At 41.0% G+C, this 14,788-nt stretch overlaps 1 protein-coding gene across 9 annotated transcripts in view; it reads right to left on the bottom strand.

Moving 5' to 3' along the window:
- Positions 1-14,207, bottom strand: part of VBP1 (VHL binding protein 1) — a 39,512-nt gene extending 25,305 nt beyond the window's left edge. For 5 of the 9 annotated variants that reach the window (XM_050310605.1, XM_050310595.1, XM_050310597.1 and 2 more), the window contains exons 1-9: positions 13,719-13,984; positions 6,422-6,564; positions 3,608-3,683; positions 2,726-2,828; positions 2,450-2,543; positions 2,234-2,345; positions 1,532-1,638; positions 897-938; positions 616-630 (exon numbers count right to left, since the gene is read on the bottom strand). In XM_050310605.1, coding sequence (XP_050166562.1) covers positions 616-630; positions 897-938; positions 1,532-1,638; positions 2,234-2,345; positions 2,450-2,543; positions 2,726-2,828; positions 3,608-3,683; positions 6,422-6,564; positions 13,719-13,851 — 825 coding nt within the window. In that variant the 5' untranslated portion in view covers positions 13,852-13,984. Of the gene's footprint in view, positions 1-615; positions 631-896; positions 939-1,531; positions 1,639-2,233; positions 2,346-2,449; positions 2,544-2,725; positions 2,829-3,607; positions 3,684-6,421; positions 6,565-13,718 lie in introns of all 9 variants that reach the window. The other 4 variants (XM_050310602.1, XM_050310601.1, XM_050310599.1 and 1 more) reach the window with 4 other exon arrangements.
- Between the last annotated feature and the right edge of the window lie 581 nt (positions 14,208-14,788).

Raw genomic sequence — 14,788 nt, 5'->3', positions numbered from 1 at the left:
TTTCACCAAGGTAGTGCAGGACTAGATGTGACTGTTCAAAGCTCACACATTAAATTTTTACTGTTTCTCAGTGACTCCACTTAAACAGCTCGAGTACTCTGGAGCTCTAAGACACCCCAGTGTCCTGGCAGGTGGCTGTTTATTCCACCCATCAGGTTACTCTGCACTACAGAAACATCAACAAACACCTCTGTGCTGTTGGGTTGGCCCTGTGTGAGAAATACATCACCCCTGTGAGCTGAGGGAACTGACAAAGAATACCTTGATTCGTTTCTGTGGACTATCAGTGTTTCCCATCTCCAGGTCACACCATCTTTTTCACCTCCCTTCTGCCCTTCGGTTTACCCTCACTGGAAGGTGTTTCCCTGCACTCCACCTTTCAGAGTAAATTTTCCAGCACACAACGTGCACCATGCATGCCCCTCATACCACTGAGTGCTACTGAAGCTGGAATTGAGTGCTGATATAGAAACATCCAATTTATTCAGACCTCGGGGGACAGAAAAAACCCTTGGCTGAACTAACTCACTGTAATCTTTGAGTGTGTTGGAAGACATTAAGTTACAGTGAAATGGAAGGTTTTTCTCTAGGCATGGCAAGATGCTTGTGGCTTACCTTGCCAGGGATCCTCTGTGGGAAAAAAAACAGAAGTACTTGAAAAATACTTTCTGTGAGTTTTACTGCTTTAAACAATCAAAAATAAGCTTATTAAGAGCTTCAAAGCTTAAGTATTGAGTACATTTAATGCATGGTAAAAGTTACCATCCTCATTTCCCATATATAAATACATAGAAGGGAATACAGTCTCAAGAAGAATCATTACTATGACACACACCAACCTTTAAAAACACAAAGAACAAAAGAGTTGGGTTAATCAATATACTATGTACACTGACCTGAGTAAGATCTGGAATGTCACCCTGATCAATTCCAACTTGCTGGGTTTACAAAAAATGAAGAAAAAAAAGTACATTAATACATGCAGTAGCAGTGAAAATAAAACCCAGCAATATCTCAATGTTACGTAGAAACTAACATTTAAAAAGGGATATTCATAACTTTCTGAACTGGTACAAGTTCTACTAGGAACACATCTTAGAAATCACAAGTGCATTAAAAGCTGCATCTCAAGGCAAATCCAACTTTTCATCCTGCCTGACTTTCATGCAGAAAATACTACTGGGGTCATTAGAAACACCCACATTGCTCACTGCAACTCCATTTTTTAGCAGTTACATTAAAGGAGAGCACTGTAAATAGGCTGTAACACTAAGTCTATACATTTTGGACCATTCATAAAATTTGTACCAACACTTCAGGAAAATTTACTATGTTCTCTGTCTAATAAGAAAAAGGATACCCAAGAATCTCATCCCATGCTAATGAGTGTATACAATCTTTAAAACACCTAATCTGTAGAATACTTCACTGTACAGCAAACAATCTCTGTGCAGTTGTTTTTATGAATACTGATACTGTACCAGAACAGACAGCTAAATCAGATCCTTTCCACAGATGTAGATTTATTTACCTCTGCTACTTTGAGGAATTCTGACAATTTGGTCATTCTGGCTAGAAATTTTTTGTAAATATCCAAGCCTTCTTTGCACTGGTTCTTCTTCATATCAAAATATCTTTCTGAGGATGCAAATAAAACTCTTGTAAGATAACACCCACCCCAGCAAAAAGCTGACACAGTATTATAAAAGTTAATTTGAGACAAGCTTCAGGTAGAGAATAGACAGGATTAACTCAAAACTATTCGGATTTTAAAGTTTACCTGAATACCTGACACCTTTTGTACTAAGTCAATCAACACAAAACCACTGACTTTTCTGTTTCAGACTATTAAACTATAATGCAAAGCTTTATTAAGCATGGATTTGAATCACTGCAAATTGTTAAAGTAGGTATTATAGTAAATATTCTAAAAAGTCAGCTTATTAGCTGGCAATGAGGCAAATGATATTAGCATTTGAAAATATTCCTGGTATATATTTATATTTTTAGATGCTATATCAATACATTTTGATGTCTCTAGATGGGCCTAAAATCCAAAAGGTATTAGAATGGCCACTGAAGTGATTACACATATACTGAACTGACCTACCAAAAGGAGCAAACACATCTTTCATTTTTTATGGTTTTGTTCTGTATACTTTAAAAACCATCTATATTCTTTAATTTTCTCAATACCTTCACAAGTTCAAAAGCTAAAAAAATTCTCACATACCTAAAAGATTAATAATCCCTTCATTGTATGCTGCAAAAAGTCTAATGGAATCTTTAAAGAGGAGCATAAAGGCAGCATTTATAACACCATTTGTTAGTTCATTTGGATTTGCCTGTGTAGAAAGCAATGAGAAAGTAAATTAGTATTTAACAAAACAACCAAACTCTCACTTCAAAATGAGAGTGTTTTACGTAACACTGAGTTTAAAGTACTTGCATCAAAATCAAGGAGTGCATCGAGCTGGTTCTGTATGATTGGAAGGGTTTTCAGAAGCTTTTCAGGATTCATGGTTCTCATCACTCCATCTATCCTACAGAGGAAAAGACACAGATCTACAAGTCACAAAGAGACCTCAGCACATTATGCTGTTTCAACAATACAATATTGCTTCAAAGGGTCAAAAGAACACCTTTCTGTGACAAGCTCAACAACAACTGGCTCCCAGCCCCTGCAATAGGAAACATCTGGCAAAAGAAGAAGTATCAGTCTTACCCTCTTTTCATTTTGGTGAAGTCAACTGCTACAAGTCTATATGAAAGTGCTTTTTCATTCAAGTATCTGCTGTATCGCCTAATGAAGGTAGACATGTCATAGCCTAAAAGTTAAGCATTTACAAATTAGACATTTTAAAGGGGTACAGTTCATTGTACGGTTCTTTTCAAGAACTAGCCTCCTACTAGCCCATTTTACATCAACTTGCTTTAAAAAGTCCTTCATAGGCACTTTCTAGAGTCTTGAGATCCACTATTTTTCACCTTGAGATGTGATGTTACAATTTCTTCCCAACTTGCTAAGATTAGGAAAGCATTTGTTGCCACTCTGAGAATAAACACCTAAACACATTAAAATATTAGACAAGAACCAAGCACAAAATATCAGGAAAGAACCCAGCAGTTCTTATTAAGATGTTCTTGAAATTAACTAAAAATGTATTCCTAGTAAAATGCTGAAGAGCTTGGTAACATATTATAACTTATTATAAAAATTTTTTTTGCCATTAGGAAGTATTTAAAGGATTTATCAGAGATCTGAAGTTCTCACTATTTATACAACACGTCTTAGTCACCATTCCACGCTCCTTAACAGTAAACATTTACCCCCAAAGCATTAAAATGCAATGGCAAAAGTTATTATTGTGCTGATAATTCATCAGGCTTATTCTAATGAGCCTTAAGAGTTCACCTTTAAAGTTCACAGCTGTATGTGCAATGCTACATAGATTACAGACAAATTGCTAGCACTCACCTAGGTAACTCATGCAATATAAATAATACCCTTCAGTTTAAATGTCATTTGTCTCCTAGAGTGCACCCACACGTGCACTATTGAGAAAAAATGCAGTGGAGTTATTTTCCTTCAGTGAAAGATCCTTACCCTGCATGGCACTTTTGTCCAGGTAGTTATTTAAGTTGAACAAAGTATTTCGGGATGCAAGATACTGGATAAAGCGCTGTTGGTGAAGAAAAAGTTGGGAATGTAAATTGTTGTGAGAGTCAAAACATTTGAGCAAGGAAACTACACTTACCTTGTAACCTCTGTCAACAATAGAATTTGGTTAAAAGGGAAAAAATTAGGGGAAAACCTGAAAACACTCATTAACAAAGCCTCTGAAGTCCAAAACTATTTGGCAAAAGTACAGATTTAAATTAATAAAGACATCACTGCCTGTGAATAAAATACGAATAATCCTAGAGGAAGCTGCTTCATTAACTTTGTAGTTTAGAACAGACAAGCTGGAAAACACCAAACAAAAATACCACTTGCATTATCCAAGCTCCCAAAGTTTGCACAACTCTACTGCTGCTGTAGAAGAGGAAGCCAGGCTTAATTACACAGTTTAAAAGTAGTGAATAAGAGTAATGGTTCTGAACTGTGGTGAGCAGCACCACTGGGGTGATAACCACATACTTTTTATATATAATGCAGTGATCTGACTAAATAACATTTAAGTTTTGACAAATAATTGCTGGCTTCATAAATAACACCAGAGTAAGAGACAAACACGTCCAGGTAGCAATGCAGTTTTAAAAGCTTCTCTGCCACTGTCACACACAGATCTCCCGTGATTCTCATTGCTTGACTTGCTTCTTTGTATGTATTTTAGTCCATAAAAGAGAATTATGATAAATATGGCTTAAGGGACTTGCTTTGATCTGAAATGCTCTGCTGCCACAGAATGTAGGGCCTGTTCCTTCACTCTCCGTGGTGGAAATGCACCCTCCTGCCAGGCTGGGCCTGTTGTGCTCTGTAAAGCAGCGTGTGTTAAATGTGTGCAGTCAGGCTTAGGAGAGCACCTGCTCTTGGGAACTGTAATAGAGGGCTTAGCCCAGTAACGAGAAAATCCTTCTCACAGGTACTATTTAAACTGAAATCAATTTAACCTCTCAGTGATTCCCCAACTCGTCACGTACCACCTCATCAGCAACTCCGAGTGCGTTCCCAGCCCACAGCTACGGGGTGAACACAAGTCTACAACACGCAGCTTTGCCTACCAACAGTTCAGGCTCTGTTTTTCTTATTCTGTTTTCCAGCTGACTTATCTGCACATCTTATTACTGCATTCAGAGAGATAGAGAAGCAAAGCAGTAGCAACATGATCAGGAGCAGAACAGTGATATTTGAAATGTGTCTATCCACATATATTTCAAAATAGCTACTGTTCTGAATCTCATTTTAAAAGGGCCAAGGCTAACTCTCAACTAGTCAGATGTCAGGGGTCTTGTGCTGCAAAATGCACAGACAAGAGGAGTTTCACCCAAAATTTCATCTCAAGAAACAGGTAGTATGTTGAAAAAGAAACTGTAAGACAGTGATTGCTCTGGCAACATTTTGCCCCTCTCTTATATTTACTTTATTTACTTTTACTTAAAATAGAAGTCCAACATCTGATTATTTTTTATTTGCTTCAGAAAAAGCCTCTTTTAATGTATTAGGAGAGTGAGGAGTATACTCATGTTCCATCTGAAATTACAGAACTAATGTTCCAGCCACGTTATCTCAGCAGGTGTAAAGGAACTCCTTCTCAAATTCCAAATGCACCCGTTCAAAGCTGAGGGGCAGATTTGGTATTGACATAAAAATTCAACTCTTCTGCCACTGCAAAACACTGTAAGGGTAAACAGATACTGGTTGGTGGCCCACAACTCTAAGTTCTGATTTTTAAAATTTTTTCTATGCTTCAGTTTGTGGTTTGTTTGGTTTTCTTCCTTGCAAGTTTCATTGTGCAGATATGAACTGTATTGGAAAAAGAGAGAATAAACAAGCTGATTTACAGCATTGAGTTTAGCTTTATATTTGTAATAAGTAGTAAATTCCACACAGTGAATTTACTTTGCATTATTCCTTAATTTCAGTCTACTATCTGTTGAAAATACAGCTTAAACAGGTAAATAACCTGAGGGAGTGTTAATGAAGAGCACACTCTGTTTTACAGGTCCTCTCAATCAAGTTCAGAGTGCTGCAGAGAGGAGGCAAGAACAAACGTTTCAGAGCAGTTTAATGGCTGGAAGGTACCTGAGGAGTCATCACTTCAATATTACTGGAGGTCAACAATCATTTCTTAGGTCAATGACTGCACACAGATTTAGGACTGTCACCTGACCAAAGTTTAGCTTTTAATGTAAGGACTGTACAAAGCAGCTACATTTCTAATGCCATGTTACTGAATGGGATGCATTTCATGAATTGTGATGAAATAATTTAAGTGAATGAAATCCAATAGAAACATTTTTCAGAGGAATGTAAACGGCAACAACATCTGAAGGTTCAGCCCATCAGGATCAAATATTCCAGTCACCACGTTTCTCTCCCCTTTAGTACATATTCTCCCTTATCTGTTATAAGGTTGGCTGCACATTTATGGAGGGCTAACAGGACTCTTTGCTGTGCTCTTACTGATAAGCACTATCCTAATGAAGTAAAGCTCATCAGAAGTCTTTCAAGTCTTTACTCTACAAAAGTCACTTATTGTTTCCTCACAGCCCAACCCAGGTACCTGCAGGTAAATTGCAAACTTTGATATATTTTGGTATTGAAACAATTTTTTTTTCTTTGACAAGTACTTGACAGCCACCAGCTGAGGAAAATCAAAGATCTTGGAAAACTGAAGTACATATCTAATGCCTTACAGATTGAGACAATTTTTTAAAAGCCATAAAAGAGACCTTAACAGAACTAATCGTGTCTTACCTCGTTTCCATACATCATGAGGTGGTGTGTTGTAATTAGAGCTTTGAACACTACAACCCAGCTACTGTTTGCAGTTCTCTCAAAGAGTGTGTCTGCCAACTGTGGAATATTCACATTCATTTCATTTGTGCACTGTATTAGATCTAAATTAAAGGGGAGAAAAGCATAACAATGAGTTACGTGCTCAAGGAGGATCAACATGTTATTTTGTGTTTTTACACTGAGAATTCTTACTGGAAGCATTCACTTCAGTTCTTTGTTTAAGAAATAATTGAGCTCTTTTAGACTCCTTCCTCAAATTCACTACACTTCACTGAAGGACTCCAAGTAGGAACTTCAAAGGCATTTCAATAATTTTATGGAGTCCCAATACTTCATCACAAATAACTTGTCGCATTAGAAACCCAACAGAGCCCAAATTAGCGTTTGAAAGCCAGTGCAGACTTTCTAGGTGCTCAATGCCTGAGCAAAATGTAACCAAAAAAATCAAAAACTAAGAAGCAAAGAAAAGCTGAGACATCCACACCTCCTGGGACCAACAAGCAGTAAGTTCTTAGCCACTCCAACCCAAGCCTGAGTACTGACAAACATGACAGCAAATGAGATGCTGCAGACCTGTAAAATAAACCTCCTTTCTGTAAGAATTAAGAGCAAGAACTTGCATCTACACACCTTTCCACTTAGCTAAAAAAAACCTAATCACCAACCTACTGACTATTTTGTGGTGAATCATGGCAGGTGTCAGGCTTTTGTATAAAAAAAGCTCTTTGTGTCCAAGACTGATAACAAACTCGACAGTAGAACATTAACTTTGGGGGTCAGACACAGAGCTTCAAGCCTCTGCCTGAGTATTGGTACAAACTGGCCCAGGCTCCAGCAGACACAGGGGAAAGCACCTGCCTGAGAAGAGAGCAAAGAACTGAATCCAGGACTGCTCTAAACCCCTCAAGACATGCACATCAGACATTTATTCTCTCTCTGTACTAAATTTGGCTCAGGTGTGATCAAAGTACACCCTAAGGACTGGGCAAGGCCAGTAAAACAAACATCTGGTTTGAAAAGCTTCCTTTGTGGCCTCTCCTTTAAGCCAAGCCTGTGAGCAGACCCTTGGTAGCAGAGCCCATTGCTGCTTGTGTGGCTTGTCTGGATAAGGACCTGAGGAAAGTGGCTGGGAAACTGGGAAACAACTGAATTCCAAGGAGTTGGCACCACTGAAACTGCTCTGTCTTATAAGCAGTATGTAGAGGACAGACTACATTATCATAAGCAATTTAAACATGAACTTAAGAGCTCACACATCGATAGACAAAATACCTCATAGAAATATTACACTCAGAATTTATAACTGTTCTAATGCACAGAATATATTATAGATGTATCTTAATTAAAGATCAGTTTATTAGGAACAAAAAGTCCTTTGATTAAGGATCACTGTTTAAAATAATTTAATAACCAGAGTAATTTTAACAGGGTAAAGAATTTTAGATATTATCTTGTCCAGGTAGAAAGCTATAAAATGGAAATTAGAGTAAGTTACTAATTTCACACTGATGTCAAAGGCTTCCAAACATATACAAAACACTAAAGCTGGGATGAAAACTTTCACCCTTATTAGTAACACACAAACATGCTGAAATAACTGCACAAAAACAAGAGCCCTGAAGTTTTAAGCAAGCTGTACATCAAAATGTTATTGCTGAGTAGTGTTAAAATAGTCCAATATTTACAAACGTGAAGTTTCTCAAAAAACAACCCATTTGGTAGACACTGCTCATGGCTGTATCATCATCAGATCCTCTGTCATATTAAAAAGTACTAAGTAGTTGTCTCAAAACACATTAAGGCAAGTTTGTCTTCCTAAACACAATCAGTTTATCAGCACACATTATAGACAGACATGGAAATGCCAAGCAAGCACCAGTGCCTGAAGTGTCTGTAACCAGCACAGAAATGTCACAGGACTGTTACAAGTCCTACTCTCAGTTTATAAAAACCAAACAACCAAAAAAACAACCAACAAGAAAGCCCCAAACTCTATAAAGAGCAATACCTAAAACACCACCAGGTAACAGTTAAAGAAATTCTATTGATCTGCTGAGGTCAAAGACCACACAGCCTATGGAAAATATTATTTCTGCACAAAGTCCTTTTCCTTCACACAACCACTAAGTCAGATGTTTCACTGAAGATTTTTCAATATTAAGTGTGCATATTAATAATAGATGAAACTGGGAGGGAAGATCCTGGTTAAGACCCAAACCCTTTCTACTCTCCAGTCCGGTTAGCCAAGCTATTTTCACTCCTACTTGCCAGCACTCTCCACATCTGGGAGATCCCTTGACAAAGGTTGCTACTGAGTGTTCTCACAGTGTTGTTCAGGCACAGTGTGACAGGAATCCTGCTGTTAGCACCTGTACCTAATGCTGTAGAGCTGATGACCTCTCCTGAAGCCCCATATCCATAAAAAAAGCTTTGGCTTGTCTTGCCAGCACAAGTTCACTTCCACAACAAGCCATGCCACTTAACACAGCCCTGATCTTTCATTCCAAAATCTCCTTCAACACACAAACACATAAGCCACAGTTGCCAACACCAAAGAACACATGCTTAGACAAACAAAACATCTCTAAAATGCTAAACTAAGAAAAAAATCTCTTATAGGCCAAAATTGGACTTTTTCTTAAGAGTGTGTTGCAAAAGCACAAGTTTCAAAAGACTCTCTAATAAACCTACTCAGGGTAACTCTTTAAATTAATACTTTACAGCCAGCAATAAAAAAAAAAGCTGGCATCACATTTCAATTCTACCAACTGCAATACAGAAAAAGAAAAGCAAGTGCCTTTTCTCTAATACGATTCTTCTGAGCCTGCAATAGGAATATCTACACAGAAACAACTGTACGGATCTGTTACAGCTGGGGGCACAGGAGGAAAAGGTTATAAAACCCAAACATCTGGGAGTGTAAGGAACACATGCACCTGAGAGACTGACAGCTGGGCAACTGTAAATGGGTGTTGGCAGCACAAACTGGAATGAAATGCAGAGGGTGAGTGATGCTCATTTTCTTATCGCACCGCTTTTATATAAACACTTCACAACTCACAGCGTTTTGCCAATTACCCAGAGGAATCATTGCAACTGCAAGGGAAGCTGTGGTGCTATTTCTAGAATGGAATTTAGAAACATGTTAACATCACACAGGGAAAAAAAAAAGAAAAAAGAAAAAAAAAATCAGCTTTAAACCAGAAGAGCACCATAGGGGTTTTCAAGCAGCCTGGAAGAGCTGTGGAAATCTTACTGCCTAGAAGAGTAGTGAGGATTTCTCTTCCACAGCTCATCTGAAATACTGGCACATCATCTATGAAACTATACAGCTCTTTGGAGAGCAGCATGCAAAAATCCAGATATAAAAAAACCCCAACCCAACCCAAAATATACATATAACAGGTTTTTGGAAAATTCTCAGCCAGGCGTTAACAAAAACTGACATATTGTTCAACTTTCAAGGAAGTCATAACTTTCTTGAGTCAGGAATCTCTCTCAAGAGAACTGTAAATACATAGGTTAAAGGCAACCATAATGGTTTAATATTCACATATTTCTTCCATTTTGTCACAGGACAGAAACTGCTCTAAGACAGATGTAAGAATTAAGATTACTTTCCTCAGTCACACAGTCTTGAAAAAAAAAATCATTTCCTTTTTGAAAGTTGCACCATAGATAACATATTAGAAAAAGATATAGTATCAGAGCCACTTCAGCAAACTTTCTCAGTGTAGACAAGGAGTGCAACAGTTCCTGCTGAAAGACTTAAAAGATAGCACCTGACTGATACAAATATTTTTATGCTCATGTGCTCTTACAATGCACAGTTGAGAGCAATCTTTTTAAGTTTCAGTTATGTAATAACAGCCAAATCTGAACTTCCAGTCACTTTACCAGAAGAAAGCAATTCAGCTATTCTGTCCCACTTCCCCACTAGACAAGGATACAGGACAGACAGCCCATAAAGTTTTTTTAAAAAGCTAAACATAAACCCTTATTGATAGATTCCAACGATATTAACTCTTTTTTTTGTTCAAGTTAAATTTCCTCCATTATTGTATTGAAAAGCTTCAGTGATTACTAAAGGACTTCAAATTAAACACAGCTACCTGTCTGTGTAAAGGGTTCAAGAAAATTTCTTTGTTCTGTAAGACAACTTACACATCCCTGCAAGAACCTCACTGCCTCAGCATCTACCTGAAAGTCAAGAGCTCTGCTGGCCAAAAGGGAGAATGGGCAGGTACAAAATCAACCCCAAACTCTGACAGTCATAATGTGATATTATTGGCAAAACTTATAGTTTGTGATGGTTTGGTGGAGACCTGAACTTTCTCCTAAAACAACAGGCTTTAAGAGACTAATTCTGTTCAATAATACAATCATATACCTGAATTACCACTTGTAACAAGATTTCCAAAGCTTATGTATGTATAGGAGTTTTAAGTTTAAATGAGTAACTAAGTACTTTCCCCTTCCCTGTTCTTAAGTGGACTGTATCCAAGTTAAGCAGGAGTTGCTTTTTCCATTATTCCTGTGTTCATTGAAAAGTTTAAGATGCAATTGATTTAGGGGTTTGAATTTTTCTAAATTTCAATCTACACACAAGTCTACTCTGCCAATTACCAACTTGGCTACAGCTTTATTTTATCTTTTTTTTTGTTATGACTCTTCAGTAGTTAGACAAGAAGAGGTTTGTCTCCAAAAGTGTAACAGCCCCACTCCACTGCAAACCAGCCTCAGGAGGCTGAGGGCAGTGAGAGAACCCACACTGGGAAAGATGAGACAAGACCTTCAGGTGCTCCACTAAGAGGAAAGATCAGCCTCTATATGACATTTTACATTATCCGAAAATATTACAAAATACTACAGAAATAGATCTGCTGACTTATTTAGGACACCGTGACCTACTTTAAAAGGTAAATCCCCAAGTATTCCCATTGACATTGCTTAGGTTTTGGGGATGGGTTTTTTGTGGGTGTTTTTTCACTCTTCAAGAAAAATATGACTATACTACTCAACAATTAGCAGTCAGACAAACCCCAAGACTCTTAAATACTAGTTCACACACTGCATATATAACATTTTCCTGTAAAAACCCATGTTGTCAGATCACAGTTTTTCTTGCTGAGAAAACTTGGCAATAAGGGGATGTTCAGAACTAATCTGAACAGAGTGCACAAACTGATACCCCTCCACAATCCCTGATACAACTACAGCAACTCTCAGAAAAAATGTTCTTGTTAAAGCTTTTTCCTGAGCAGCAATTACGAACAATACCAGATGGTGTATCATTTTGAATGACACGCACATGTAGTGACCAGGGTACAACTACCAGTGTTTTACATTAAATCCAAGCTACATTTTTGTTCAAAATTTACTTAAATTGGGAAGTATTTGCCTGTATCTTGGAAAACATATACTGTGTGATTTTTTTCAGAGATTATAATATTTAATATTTACCTGCTCACATTTAATAAAAGGAAGTCTTGCAAAAATTGTGAAAAATTAAGAAGTGCCACTGCAAGGGTTGCAGATGTTTGAAAAGCAATGCCTAGGTATGCTCAGTGAAGACTGGAGCATGTTCATTGCGATTTTTTTTAACCCCTTACAGACATATTTGAGGTACCATATTTCACATCTTTTTTTTTCCCTACCCCACCAAAGCATTCCTGTATTTCAAACACCAGCCACAAGAAGATTTTTGTTTGTCTTAGACCAAAGTCTGAGCAAATGAATTACACCAGAACACAGAAATCACAGGAGGGGAGGACCTTCAGGAGTTTGAGTGACAGCTCTAAACAGGTTTAGATCAAAAGACATTCAGAGGAGCTTGTTAGTCAAAAAGCAATCTCAGTTTATGTTATTCTCAAGAATTTTTCCATGTTTCCATTTTCTTATTTTTTGGGGGGTGACTTTTGGTAGATGACATTATTTTAAGGATATTTTCAAACCACACACTACCTCTTTTAAGATTCAGAAGCTTTCAAACTATTGAGCAAACTGTCACCACTTTCTGGCTTCCTGTTATGTTGGCATTTCTGGACTCAAAGGGTTACCTCATTAACTTGTTCTACCACAGGCAGAACACAAGACAAGATAAAGTAAGGTAATGCAAAAAGGTGTCTTTAAAAAAGAAATTGTCAGTTACCCAGGTTTAAAGCTTTTAATTTCAACACAATAGCTGCAATATTCACTACTGTAGTTGGATCCCACCTATTCAGATCAGTGACAAATGACAAATACATTTGGTTATTTTTAACTGTTTGATCCACATCGAAAGGTCTCACACAAGTCTGCATGAACAGACGAGTGTCACAGCGTCACACACAGCCAAACTACTCTCAAACCATACAAAACCCACAGTGCTTCCTCCGAGAGCCTGAACAGCAGACTTCCCTTTAGTGCCTTCAACTTGCACCAGGGCTGCAAAACTACCTGCCAGCCTCTGAAGAAACGGGCGAAAGGCTTTACGTCTTTATCCCTCTCCCTAATGGAAACGCACACTTATTTCGCTTTTACTAGCCGGGGAACGGGTGCGCTGCGCAACCAGCAAGGTTTGAAGCACTCAGTGCCCTTCGGAGCAAACAGTAACTCCAATTGCTATGCTGTTATCAAAACCTGAAGGGAAGCAACACCACTGATAGTTTCGTAGACTTCAAGGGTAACTTTCTGCACCTTTTTGTACCCAGCAAGGGGTTTTAACATATTAAATTTATCAGCGGCAACATACTCTCATCGAGGAAAAATCCACTGGTCCACCTACGCCCTTCCCTTTACCTCGCTCCTAATCTTTACACCTCGTTTCACGAGCCGCAAGACAAAACGCTATGATATTTCGGGAAATGACAAATATTTAACCGGCTACAGTCCAGCGGATGCACAGAAGGACAGAACAATGCTTTAAAAACCTGCATTCTGGCTCACAGCAATAAACCCACCTTTTCCCCAGGTGCCGGATTAACAAGCACCACCGTAGCCAGCGCACACGAGCTAAGAACCTCTCACCGGGAAGAGCTAGTGAGGTTGGAATATTTTTGCTTCCCGGGCGCCACAGGGCGTTACAAACCTCACTCCCTCCACGTGGAAAATAAGTTCTGGAGCTCACAGCACTCAGGTCCACCCAGATTTACACGCCACCCCCCACCCCTCCCCAGGTGCGAGCGGCCGGCTCTGCGGGAAGCCACCCGCAGCCCCAGGGCAGCAAAGCCACCCCGGAGCTCCAACCCCGGCCCCGCCGCCGGGTCCTACTCACAGTCCAGGTGCTTCTTCTTGGGGCCCATCACCTCGTGGGTCGTCGCCTTGCACACAGCCTTGGCCACGGCCGAGCCGGTCACGCTGTGCTGCGCCGCCGTGATGCGGTCGGTGATCGACTGCCCCGACATCATCGCCGCGGCCCTGCCGGCGGCTCCCCCGCGGTCCCCCCAACGAGGCCGGGGCGGCGGCTCCCCCGCAAGGCCGGGGGCGAGCGCAGCCTCCCGGGGGGAGAGCGCCGGCGGCTCCCTCCGGCGGGAGCGCTCGCCGGGCTCCGCCTCAGCGGCTCCTCTCGGCCGCCGCCGCTGCCACGGGGGCTCTTCCCGCTGCTCCGCGCTGCGGCGGCGGTGCTCCCTCGGCTCCCAGCGGCGGCGATCCCCCGGCTCCCGGCGGCGGTGCTCCCGCTGCTCCCCGGCGGCGCTCGGCGCTGCCGCTGCTCCTCCCGCGGGTGCGCCCCGGCTTTCCCTTTCACATTTGCGCTCGCAGACAAAATGGCGGCGGCCGCGGCGTCAGGTGACCGCGCGCCCGCCCCGCTCCCGCCCCGCCGCCCCTGAGCGCGGCCCGACCCCGGCGGGAATGGGGCTGGAGAGGGGCCGGAGCCCGGCGGGAATGGGGCAGGATCCGGCGGGAGTGGGGCCGCAGCCCGACCGGAGCGGGGCCGCCCCTCCCGCCCGGCCTCAGGTGTCCCGCGGGCGGCGGGGACACCCCCTCCTCTCCAGGTAGCGGCCGGGTCACGGAGTCAGTGAGGTTGGAAAAGGCCACGGAGGTCGTCGAGTCCGACCTGTGACCGAACACCACCGTGTCAACCAGACCGTGGCACTGAGTGCCACATCCAGTCTTTCCTTACGCGCCTCCAGGCACGGTGACTCCACCACCTGCCCGAGCAGCTCATTCCAATGTCCAACCACCCTTCTGTGTGAAGGAATTCTTCCTAATGCCCAGCCTAAACCTCCACTGGCACAGCTGGAGACCATGCCCTCTTGTCCTGTCGTTGGTCGCCAAACCCCACTTGGCAACAACCTCCTGTCGGAGTTGCCCGACAGCTCTTTGTTCTGTGTGTGGGTGTGACAT

This window comes from Myiozetetes cayanensis, unplaced genomic scaffold, assembly GCF_022539395.1.
Source record: "Myiozetetes cayanensis isolate MyiCay16 unplaced genomic scaffold, myiCay2020 scf15, whole genome shotgun sequence".
NCBI lineage: Eukaryota > Metazoa > Chordata > Aves > Passeriformes > Tyrannidae > Myiozetetes > Myiozetetes cayanensis.
This window is presented reverse-complemented; position numbering and strand designations above follow the sequence as displayed.